This window comes from Pelophylax lessonae (genome assembly GCF_965119305.1).
Source record: "Pelophylax lessonae genome assembly, chromosome: 3".
Lineage (NCBI taxonomy): Eukaryota > Metazoa > Chordata > Amphibia > Anura > Ranidae > Pelophylax > Pelophylax lessonae.
Window position 1 is genome coordinate 31480207 of NC_138770.1, and position 12277 is coordinate 31492483.

The 12277-nt window shown below is 44.1% G+C and overlaps 2 protein-coding genes across 2 annotated transcripts in view; one reads left to right on the forward strand and one right to left on the reverse strand.

The window, feature by feature from the left end:
• The window catches only part of LOC309550268 (uncharacterized protein), a gene marked incomplete at both ends in the record, with an annotated part of 461917 nt that overhangs the window by 421791 nt on the left and 27849 nt on the right, over positions 1-12277 (forward strand). The window lies entirely within an intron of this gene.
• Positions 1-12277, reverse strand: part of LOC309549900 (uncharacterized protein) — a gene marked incomplete at its 5' end in the record, with an annotated part of 101551 nt that overhangs the window by 82935 nt on the left and 6339 nt on the right. The window contains 4 exon segments of the mRNA XM_082250391.1: positions 10482-10679; positions 10769-10866; positions 10983-11106; positions 11193-11320. Of these exon segments, the coding sequence (XP_082106517.1) occupies positions 10482-10679; positions 10769-10866; positions 10983-11106; positions 11193-11320 (548 nt within the window).

Here is a 12277-nt window from a genome sequence, read left to right on the forward strand (position 1 = left end):
ATTTTAAAGTCTGCATAACAGATTCTGTTCGGCCGAAAATGCGCTGTCGGCTGTCGGAAGTATCATACTAACAAGCCTACAATCGGCCGATCGGTCGGCGGCCGAATATTTGCGGCCAACAATCGGTACGTGTGTACGGGGCTTTAGTGTCTGATTTACCGCCGCAATAAAGTCCCGCTGTAAGTCACCGATCGCCGCTATTACTAGTAAAAAAAAAAAAAAATTCCATAAATATATCCCATAGTTTATAAATGAGATAACTTTTGCGCAAACCAATTAAAATACGCTTATTGAGATTTATTTTAAACAAAAACCTGTAGTAGAATACATATTGGCATAAATTGAGGAAGAAATTTGATTTTTGTACATTTTTTATTGGATGTTTTATAGCAGAAAGTAAAAAATATTGTTTTCTTTTTTGCTTATAGCGCAAAACTTTAAAACCGCAGAGGAGATCAAATACCCCCAAAACAAATCTCTATTTGTGGGGAAAAAGGACATCAATTTTATTTGGGTACAGCATCGCACGGCCGTGCAATTGTCAGTTAACAAGTTCAGCCCCAGAAGATTTACCCCCCTTCATGACCAGGCCATTTTTTGTGATACGGCACTGCGTTAAGTTAACTGAAAATTGCGCGGTCGTGCAACGCTGTACCCAAATAAAATCAAAGTCCTGTTTTTCCTACAAATAGAGATTTCTTTTGGGGGTATTTAATCACCTCTGCGGTTTTTATTTTTTGCGCTATAAACAAAAAATGACGACACCTTCGAAAAAAAATATATATATATATATATTTTTTACTTTCTGGAGAGTGGCACCTGTAAAAACAAGCAAGCGGCTGAACAGCCCATATGATTGGTTTTACAGTGCAGGGAATTACCTGCAGAATAAGAAGATATGTGACTGATGCCTGTAGCTCCACCCATCATCCAGATATCTTCACTCAAAGTCCATGACGTCATACAAACAGTAAAATAGATTCCCTGCAGTCGGTAACAATAGATCCCCTAACAACAATGGACCACCCATAACAGAATTCCCCCCTGGCAAATAATAAACTACTGGCTGCAACAATAGGTCTTCCCACAGACATCATCAATAGACCCCTCCCAGCAACAACTGACCCCCAGAAGTTTAAGACCCACCCCCCAGCAATAGTAGGTCCTCCTGTGAGATAAGTCCGGACCTTGGAGGAGCCATATCCAGACCTAGGGATCCTAGAAGGGACACCCACCACCCCTGTGAAGTGTATGTTTATGCCTACACCCAAGAATCATTCTGGTAAGAGGCACATCCCCTCATTTAGCGTGGTCTCAGGGATCCACTGTGGTTTTTCTATACCTGGATTTGTGCTATATTACGCCCTTAGTTATCCATCTTTCTGGTAAGGAGCCAATCCAGAGTTGGTGATGGGAACACCTGCACTTTGATTTGCTGTGGAGTTTTCACCAAGGAGTTTATTTTAATCACTATACCACTTGGACTATTTGGATTGGACTTTATACATTCTTTGCCAACTTTTTCTACAATTTTTTTCTGCACTATTATATCTAAGAGTGTTTTATTCACTTTGATGTTTATTTGATATATTAGAGCACATGTTATAATATTTGTTGGTATAGTACTTACTTTGAATATCTTTTATACCACTATATTTGTTAATCACGTTTGTGATTTATTTCCCTAATTCAGGGAACATTTTATATGAGTTTAGCGCACCTTATCTTTACAAATTTACCACTATTATTATTTAGGTTGCAGCTTCACCATATAGTATCCTGCGCACTTTCCACATACACAATAGTAGGTCCTCCGCCAGCAAAAATAGACCTCCTCAGCAACAAAAGACCCCCCCTGCCAAAATAGATCCCCTCCATCTAGAATAGACCCCCCAACAGCGAGCATCAATAGACCCTGCAGCACACTCCAGCACCCCTTGCCATTACATATAGTCAGTGCTAGAGGTGCCCTATTTGCGGTCCCCCGTGTTGCCGCTGAAAAAAAATCCCTGCTTATTATGCTGGAAAAGCTTTTCCTCTTCATAAATGCCTAATCTGACATCCTGCAATGCAGGAAGAAGTGTCCCGGTTGGGACAAGGTGTTGACCACTAAGACATTCTGCTGCTCTGTCCTTCTGTTCACTTTGCACCCCTCTTCTAGAATGAGTTTCTAGCTTAACCACCATAAAGGTGATAAAAAATTCTGCTTTCGTCAGGTAGGCCACATGTTGTGTGCCTGAGATAGAGCTAGAACCGGATACAGACATTGGTGGTAAAACTGGGTCCTACTCTGGTACAAGGGACACATTGTCACTCCAAGGCTGAGTATTGAGTGGACCTCTTGCAGAGCCAATCTCCTGTGATTTAGAATTGTCTCCCTTTCTCCTCGTCTCCACCATAGCTACAAGTGAGGGTATCCCCCTGTGGGGTACTCATGGAATAGGGTGCGGGAGATAGGGTGCAGTGTGTCTGAAAGGAGTATGCGGTAACCCAGGTGTTGACTGTCCTGCAACAAGTGGTGAAAGGGCACCGGAGTACCTTATCAGGACTCTAGGTGGAAGTGGCATTAAAGGGTGTGACCAGTGGTTTGACCACCTGAGACTGAGCTCTGAATTTTAGCACCAAGTTCGAAAAGCTTACACTGTAAGGGGAATACATTCCAGACTTCGTAATGTTTTATAGAGTAATGGTCAGTAAAGTTACAGGGTGACCCTGTCTTATCTGTCCTGAATGTTGGACTGTATATAAGGTCCATGCTTTACTCGTCATGGTGGGCATACTCCCGAAGAGGTCCTCAGGGACTGGGTTCCATAGTTATGAGGTTCCATAGTGCTGAACTACAACCCAGAAAATTGCAACAGAAAATTGCATTAGACTTGTCAGTAAAAGCAAAAAAAGGAAGAGACCACTGTGGTACTCAGCAGAAGTGGCCCAAATCATTAAAAATAAAAAGCTAGCATTTTGTAATTATAAAAAAACCCAGAGCAATGAAGATAAGGAAATCTACAAGATTAGGCAGAAAGAGGCCAAGCAAGTTATAAGAACTTCTAAAGCGCAGGCAGAAGAAAAACTAGCTCAGTCTATGAAAAAGGGGGATAAGACATTCTTCAGATATATAAATGAAAAAAGGAAATTAAAACAAGGAATAACTAAATTAAAAACAAAGGACGGAAGGTATGTAGAAGAGAATAAAGGGCTAGCCGACTGCCTTAATGAATACTTCTGTTCAGTTTTTACAGAAGAAAAAGAAGGAGAAGGACCTCCACTCGAAAGGATGACTAATGAATCATTTGATGCATGTGTCTTTACAGAGGAAGAGGTTCTAAGATTGCTGTCTAAAGTGAAGACAAATAAGTCACAGGGTCCTGATGAGATACACCCAAAATTATTAAAAGAGCTTAGTGGTGAGCTGGCAAAACCATTAACAGATTTATTTAACCAATCATTAGTAACAGGAGTTGTCCCGGAAGATTGGAAATTGGCAAATGTCGTGCCCATTCACAAGAAAGGTAGTAGGGAGGAATCGAGCAACTATAGACCAGTGAGTCTGACATCAATAGTAGGCAAATTAATGGAAACCCTATTAAAGGATAGGATTGTGGAACATCTTAAATCCCATGGATTGCAAGATGAAAAACAACATGGGTTTACTTCAGGGAGATCGTGTCAAACAAATCTTATAGATTTTTTTGACTGGGTGACTAAAATAATAGATGGTGGAGGTGCAGTAGACATTGCATATCTAGATTTTAGTAAGGCTTTTGACACTGTCCCACATAGAAGACTTATCAATAAACTGCAGTCATTGAGCATGGACTCCCATATTGTTGAGTGGATTAGGCAGTGGCTGAGTGACAGACAACAGAGGGTTGTAGTCAATGGAGAACATTCAGAACAAGGTCATGTTACCAGTGGGGTACCTCAGGGATCTGTACTGGGACCAATTTTGTTTAATATCTTCATAAGTGATATTGCAAAAGGCCTTGAAGGTAAGGTTTGTCTTTTTGCTGATGACACAAAGATATGTAACAGGGTTGATGTTCCTGGAGGGAAACGCCAAATGGAAAAGGATTTAGGAAAACTAGAAGAATGGTCAGAACTCTGGCAACTGAAATTTAATGTGGATAAGTGCAAGATAATGCACCTGGGGCGTAAAAACCCAAGGGCAGAATATAGAATATTTGACACAGTCCTGCCCTCAGTATCTGAGGAAAGGGATTTAGGAGTAATTATTTCAGAAGACTTAAAGGTGGGAAGTCAATGTAATAGAGCAGCACGAAATGCCAGCAGAATACTTGGATGTATAGGGAGAGGTATAAGCAGTAGAAAGAGAGAAGTGCTTATGCCGCTGTACAGAACACTGGTGAGACCTCACTTGGAGTATTGTGCGCAGTACTGGAGGCCATATCTCCAGAAGGATATAGATACTCTAGAGAGAGTCCAGAGAAGAGCTACTAAACTAGTACATGGATTGCAGGAAAAAACTTACCAGGAAAGGTTAAAGGACCTTAACATGTATAGCTTGGAAGAAAGAAGAGACAGAGGGGATATGATAGAAACTTTTAAATACATAAAGAGCATCAACTCGGTAAAGGAGGAGAGCATATTTAAAAGAAGAAAAACTACCACAAGAGGACACTGTTTTAAATTAGAGGGGCAAAGGTTTAAAAGTAATATGAGGAAGTATTACTTTACTGAGAGAGTAGTGGATGCATGGAATAACCTTCCTGCAGAAGTGGTAGCTGCAAATACAGTTAAGGAGTTTAAGCATGCATGGGATAGGCATAAGGCTATCCTTCATACAAGATAGGGCCAGGGACTATTCATAGGATTCAGATATATTGGGCAGACTAGATGGGCCAAATGGTTCTTATCTGCCGACACATTCTATGTTTCTATGTTTCTAACCCTGGACCTGTATAGCACCTTGTGGCTAACTCAACACATTGCACCAAGTGCCATAGGGAGCACCTCATGCTGGATCCAATGCCTGAAACAACATTACAGGGCATTTCCAGAGCGTGGGGGTCTGAGTACAGTGCCCAAGGTTGTACCGATCCGGGTACACTGCTTCTGTGTAGACAGTAGAAGACAGCGAGGACTGATTGAAGAATCAGAAGATAATATAATAAAGAGGAAAATAATAAACCAGTGAAGATAACCCGCAAATATATCCCATTCTAGGTTGGTGCATATTATTCTGCTCACACAATCAGTGCAAGATCAGTTGGTCACTGAGGCATCAAAAGAAACTTGAATGGACAATCATGCTCCAACAAAATACTCCTTTATTAGAATATATCCAGAAGTGACAACATGGCAGGAGAGATGAGACTGTCAACGCGTTTCACACTACAAGCATTTAGTCATAGCAAACCCGCTATACTGCTTTCTATTTAAACATACAACATTAATTGCCATAATAATTAATATTTAAGCTGAACATCATAGACATGTGCAGAATGGAAACATTTGTTTTGTTTCAGATAAATCTGTTTTGTTATTTATTTCACTTTCTAGAATTTGTTTCATTTCACGCTTTGAGAACGATTGGAATTCTGATCGGTCGAGAAACGGTCGACTGATTCAAATTCTGTGTGAAGAAAAGCGGGTTGTTAAGCAGGGGGCTGGGAAGCCGGCCGCCCGCATCCTTACCAACCATGACTCATCAGCTGTCAGCGGGCTTCCCCACTGACAGATGAATGGAAAGAAAAGAATGCCGGCTTTGCCCAGCAATAGAAAAATGTTTAAAATAAATGGCGTGGGGTCCCCCCAAAATCCATACCAGACCTTTACATGAGGATGCAGCTTGGCAGGTCAGGAAAGGGGGGACAACAAATGCCCCCCCTCCTAACCAATACCAGGCCACATGCCCTCAACATGGGGGGGGGTGCTTTGGGGCAGCTCTCTTCAAGTCAGCCACCCACAGCCCCTGTGCCAGCCGGCCACCCACCACAGGGTGCCAGACAGCCACCGACCCACCACAGGGTGCCAGACAGCCAGCCAGCCACCCACAGGCCCTGTACCAGCCAGCCACAGGCCCTGTACCAGCCACCCACCAACCTCAGGGTGCCAGCCAGCCAGCCACCCACAGGCCCTGTACCAGCCACCCACAGGCCCTGTACCAGCCAGCCACCCACAGGCCCTGTACCAGCCACCCACAGGCCCTGTACCAGCCAGCCATCCACCACAGGGTGCCAGCCAGTCATCGACCACAGCGTGCCAGCCAGCAATCCATCCACCACAGGGTGCCAGCCAGCCATTAAGCATTATAGAAAATATTAACATGTTCAGTACCAAATTTGTGTCAAAAATTGTCTTCATTTTTCAAAACTTTAAATGTCCAAAATATCAGCCGATACCGATATGTTGTGACCAAAATATCAGTATTGGCCCTGAAAAAACCATGTCGGTCTATCCCTAACCGAAGGGTCTGGTATGGAAAGGGGGAGGGGAGCACACCGTTTTGTTCTATTGCCAGGCAATACCGGCATTCTTTTCTTTCCATTCATCTGTCAGTGGGGAAGCCCGCTGACAGCTGATGAGTCATAGTTGGTAAGGATGCGGGCGGCCGGATTCCCGGCTTGCTGCTTAAGAACCAGCTATTTCTTCACACAGAATTTGAATCAGTCAATCATTTCTTTTGACTGATCCGAATTCGAATCGTTCTGAAAAGTTGGAATTCGGTAGAAAATGAATAAACAAAACAAATTTTAACAGATTTCAACCAAATTCATTACAATTTCATTTGGATACTAGGAATAACCAAAAATTTGTCGGAATTTGTATTCGCACCGAAACGAATTTCACGTGTCTCACACTTAATGGCCACCTGCTAACAGCTGGGCTCCCAGCCAATGCAAATGGCCGCCGATGGCAGGGCCCACTCTCCAGGCATGGATCCTCTACATATGTGTGCCATAACACCACCCCGCTGATAGCTGGGGACTCAATGACCACTCGGGACATCCTGGAAGACTTCTGGATACCAAAGGAAGCTCCTGACATCCACACAGTTGCCCAGCACCAGACCCACCCACCAATACTTCCAATAGGTAGGAAAACTTCATACAAAAATGGTCCTATAAGTGACGAGGACAAAAAAGGAACGCAGCCATTGGCTTTTCCTGAACATTCATGGGGGTGGGGTCTTATGGGGGGAGGAACAAGGGCGGGGCTGCCCAAACGTATGCTGCCATAGACATCTGTCAGGAAAGCACATTATGGCCACTAGATGGAACTGACCATTATAGGAAATCCCAATTCACCATGACTGGGGGAATGCGGGTCACATTTCATCAACACATTTATAACAACCAGACCTGTAAGTGTTTGTGAAATCTTCCCGCACAAAATGTACTCAGCCAATGAAAGGTAAAGACTCCATTTTTATTTTTGTCCTGCTATCAATGGCCAACACGGGACAACACTTCATCCATGTCTTTGGTGATCTCTGATCTCCTTATGAAGTGTTTCTTACATGATGAAGATCAGCCATGGAGTATATCTGAGGTGTATATCAGGGTGTGCTTCTTTCCCACATGTCCACCAACATTCATATAGAAGACATTTCCCGCACTCAAGGCACTAATACACCTCCAGGGTTGTGTGGGGTCCCTCATGTACAGGAAGACAGGACTTCAGTGAGGAACAATTCCCTCACTCAGGACAGGAAAGTGACTTCTCCCCATGTGAGATCTCTGATGTCTGTAAAGATTGGACTTCTGTACAAAACATTTCCCGCACTCAGGACAGGAATACGGCTTCTCACCCGTGTGCAATCTCAGATGTGTGGAAAGATCACACTTCTGTGAAAAACATTTCCCACACTCAGAACAGGAATACGGCTTTTCCCCCGTGTGAGATCTCTGATGTCTGGAAAGATGGAACTTCACTGAAAAACATTTCCCGCACTCAGGACAGGAATACGGCTTTTCCCCCGTGTGAGATCTCTGATGTGTGGAAAGATGGGACTTCACTGAAAAACATTTCCCACACTCAGGACGGGAATATGGCTTTTACTCCGTGTGAGATCTCTGATGTGTGGAAAGATGGGACTTGTAGGAAAAACATTTCCCGCACTTAGGACAGGAATACAACTTCTCACCCGTGTGAAATCTCTGATGTGTGGAAAGATGGGACTTGTAGGAAAAACATTTCCCGCACTCAGGACAGGAATACGGCTTCTCACCCATGTGCAATCTCTGATGTGTGGAAAGACTGGACTTCTGTGAAAAACATTTCCCGCACTCAGGACAGGGATACGGCTTCTCACCAGTGTGTGATTTCTGATGTGTGGAAAGATGGGACTTATGTGAAAAACATTTCCCGCACTCAGGACAGGGATACGGCTTCTCACCAGTGTGTGATCTCTGATGCACAGAAAGATGGGACTTCAGTGAAAAACATTTCCCGCACTCAGGACAGGGATACGGCTTCTCACCTGTGTGTGATCTCTGATGCACAGAAAGATGGGACTTTTGTGAAAAACATTTCCCGCACTCAGGACAGGAATAGGGCTTCTCACCAGTGTGCGATCTCTGATGCACAGAAAGATGGGACTTCATAGAAAAACATTTCCCACACTCAGGACAGGAATACGACTTCTCACCGGTGTGAGATCTTTTATGCACATTAAGATTGCATTTAAAACGGAATCGCTTCCCGCACTCAGTACAGGGGAACCTCTTATCTGTTGGAAGGACGGCACCGTCCCTCACAGTCTGAGGTTCCTCAGGATAAGAGGAATACGATGGTCCGGCACTGTCCCTCACAGTCTGAGGTTCCTCAGGATAAGAGGAATACGATGGGCCGGCACTGTCCCTCACAGTCTGAGGTTTCTCAGGATAAGAGGAATACGATGGTCCATCTACACTGTGTGGTGCCGGATGGACATTTGAGGTAGCCGGGTTTTCTCCTGGACTATACTGTGTGATGTCCTCATCTTCTACTTTACAGTCTGGAGACAAAGTGAGACAATCCTCTGAGGTTTTCCTCATCTCCCGTCCATCTACTAAAATAGAAATAAAAAGATTATTACTAGATATCAGCAGATTGGTTCCCCTAAACCAGGACTCCGCCCACATCAGACAGCTTTGTCTCTGAGGATCTTACAATTCCACCCTCAAGGTAACTAGTAAATGGGTCCTCTGATCTCCTACCAGTTAATTTCTTTATTCATGGACCTTAGTCAGAGAGTGAGGAAACAACGAGAACTGTCTTTTATAGGAGTGACAGTGATGTGGGGATTATAGGACGAGTGTCCCCTCCCCCTCTATCACTCATTGCCATCTTCCCAACACAAGAAGTCCCGCACTTCCTTATTTAGTCCATGATTTAGTCATGAATAACAGCAGGGCTGAGCCCCACCAGAGGTCAGAGAGTGAGGATGGGGGGAGAACAACCAAGATGAAGATTGGACTGATCCTGAAGACCACCATCATTGGGTTACTGACTCCTCCCTCATTATCACTTTCTGTTTGAGGTTCCAAAGTTGGAGGATGTTATCACATTATTATCACCATGTAAAAGTCTGTCCTCCAATCAAATCATCAGATATAAAATGTCCAGCTGGTAGGAAATGGGTGCAAAAGAGAATCCATATTATGTGTATATATAGCAGTGGGTAGAGGAGATAGAACAGAAGTCATGACTGTAATGTACAACATAGAGTATATAGTGCAGGAGTCAGGAGTCAAAATATTTGTCTATTTGTGTTCAGTAATCAGTTGCAGAGGTCCCACACCGCTGCCTCCCATCTCCTGAGACTGCACTCAGTGACTTGGGTGTGAGACTATACAGACATATCCCTCCACCCGGCACAGCCAGCAAATAACAGAGCAAGTAACCCCAGGAGAATTTTTCTGTCAGATTTTGCTAGACCCGGACATGGGGCAGAAGAACCAAGGTACATACCCCAGGTGTCTAGGTCAAGCAACACCTATGGTAAAAAGCAACATTTTACTGCCAGCTGAACCCCAGAATCTCCATAAATCCAGTCTAGAGACATAAATTGTGTCTGCAGCACAGAGAAGGAAGATTATCCGAGAGAAATACAGGAATACAGGACGGGGAACACAGCTCAGGAAAGTGACCAGGGGATTACAGGCTGATATCACCCAGTCCTTGCCCTACTCTGTACCAATCAGTGATCAGTATGGGTGGAGGAATGTATTTAGTGTTAATGACCCACCTGTGCTGATCTCTGTAGGAGTGTCCTCCTCTATAAATGTCCCCGTTATTCCATCCTCCTCCATAGACTGCTGATCATCCCTCACATACGTCTCTTCCTCTTCTGCTTTAACCTCAAATTCTATATCGATTGGATCTCCACTCTAAATCAAGAAAATGAAAGAATATCATCTGTAAAATATAAGCTTTACTATTGTGACATCACATAAAAATCCACACATTGTCTCCATGAGTCTGTGTTTTATAATCTCTGTCTCACCAACCTTGTAACAGTGAGGGATGGTGTGACCTTCCTGTGTGGAATCCCGGGAATACAGAGGACGGGGACATCTCTCTGGTGGGTTTCTGAAGCTGGATGATTCCTCCATGGTGTCCTGGTACAGATCTTTGTGTTCTTTTAGAAACTCTGACTCCATCACCCCACCCTCATCATCCTCCTCTTTTATCTCTTCTTTAACCTCAACTTTAGAATCTCTCAGGTTTCCACTCTGAATATATAATAAAAATGACATCAATGGTAACAATGCAGATAATGTACAGATCCTAATGATACTATCAGTGATTGTTCCTCATCTACCTGATGATGGTGAGGGATGGTGTGACCTTCCTGTGTGGAATCCCGGGAATACAGAGGACGGGGACATCTCTCTGGTGGGTTCCCATTACTGGATCCATCTGTAGGAAACACACACACTGACTGAATACATTGTTTCTATGTGTTTATCAGATTATGGGGGATCTAGGTGGAGCCTCCGTACTGCTCTCTCCTTTACAATAAAGTCTCCTCTTACCCGGTGATGTGAGGGGCGGCTGATTCTCCATCATGACGTCCTTGTAGAGATCCTTGTGTCCTTCTAAATACTCCCACTCCTCCATGGAGAAATAGACAGTGACATCCTGACACCTTATAGGAACCTGACACACACAATGATACAGTCACCATCCAGACACATCCCTTGTCTGTTACTGGATAATGTCCCAGAATTCCCAGCACCGCTCACCTCTCCTCCATGATCTCTCTGGTGACTTCTAGAATCTTCTTTGTATTTCTCTATTCTATCAGGGAGGGAGGTGGAGGCAATGTGATGGTCATATGATCTCCAGACTTCACAGGAGGAAAACTCTAGATCTGAACACAAATAGTAAAATCAAATGAAATTCCCAGAATCCTCCTCACCTCACCATTCAGGTTTCCATTTGATTAAAGCCCCACCTCAGACTGAGGTATAATTTACCCACACAGGACCCCCACACTACGCAGAGTAAAAGCTTGTTGCAGGCATTCTGACATCATTACATACAAAGCAGGACCAACAGACCCACTTTGCTAATGAGGATGCCAAGGGTCCGCCCACATCCTAAGAACATGGGGAAAAAAAAAGCCAGATGGATGGACATTGGGGGGGGGGGGGGGGAGCTGTGAGGTCAGTGTGATGTCATAGGACATATAGACTCTGGATGGAGGGACATTTGGATGGGGAGATTTGAGGGGCCCTCTATATGAGGCTCCTGTGCTAACCAAATCATTGTTCCTGGGTGCCTCCCATTTCTCCTAAAATAAAGAGTGAACTTTGACCTTTACCACACAGAAATCTGTCAGGATTCTGTGAAAGTAAGCTGTCATGTGATCAGGTGACGTGCGGAGGAACGGAGTGTAAATAGCAGACAATTTTCTCCAGAGCTCCTAATGGTGGGGATGGATTTTGCTGCATGCTGGTGCCGAGTTTCCATCCCCCAGGGTCACTGCAGGTGTGGAGAAAAGCTGTGTAAGAGGATATGGAGGAGAGATGAGGAGGAGATCCAGGAATCAGGATAAAGGTCAGGACAAGCAACAGACGAGCGCATCCAAGAGATGAAGCCGGGGTCAGAAAATCAATCCAAGGAAACAACAGGCAGGACGAGGAATAGCAAGAAGGAGCTCAGAGACAAATGAGAATATTGCTCAGCCAATGGAAGATTATCTCAGCATGACTTACATAATGAAGGAGATGAGGGGGAGGGGAGGTGACCATAGATACATGGAAATTCAGCTGGTTCAGCAGGGATCGCTCACATTTCCATCCATGTGTGGTCAGCTTTGGAAGCA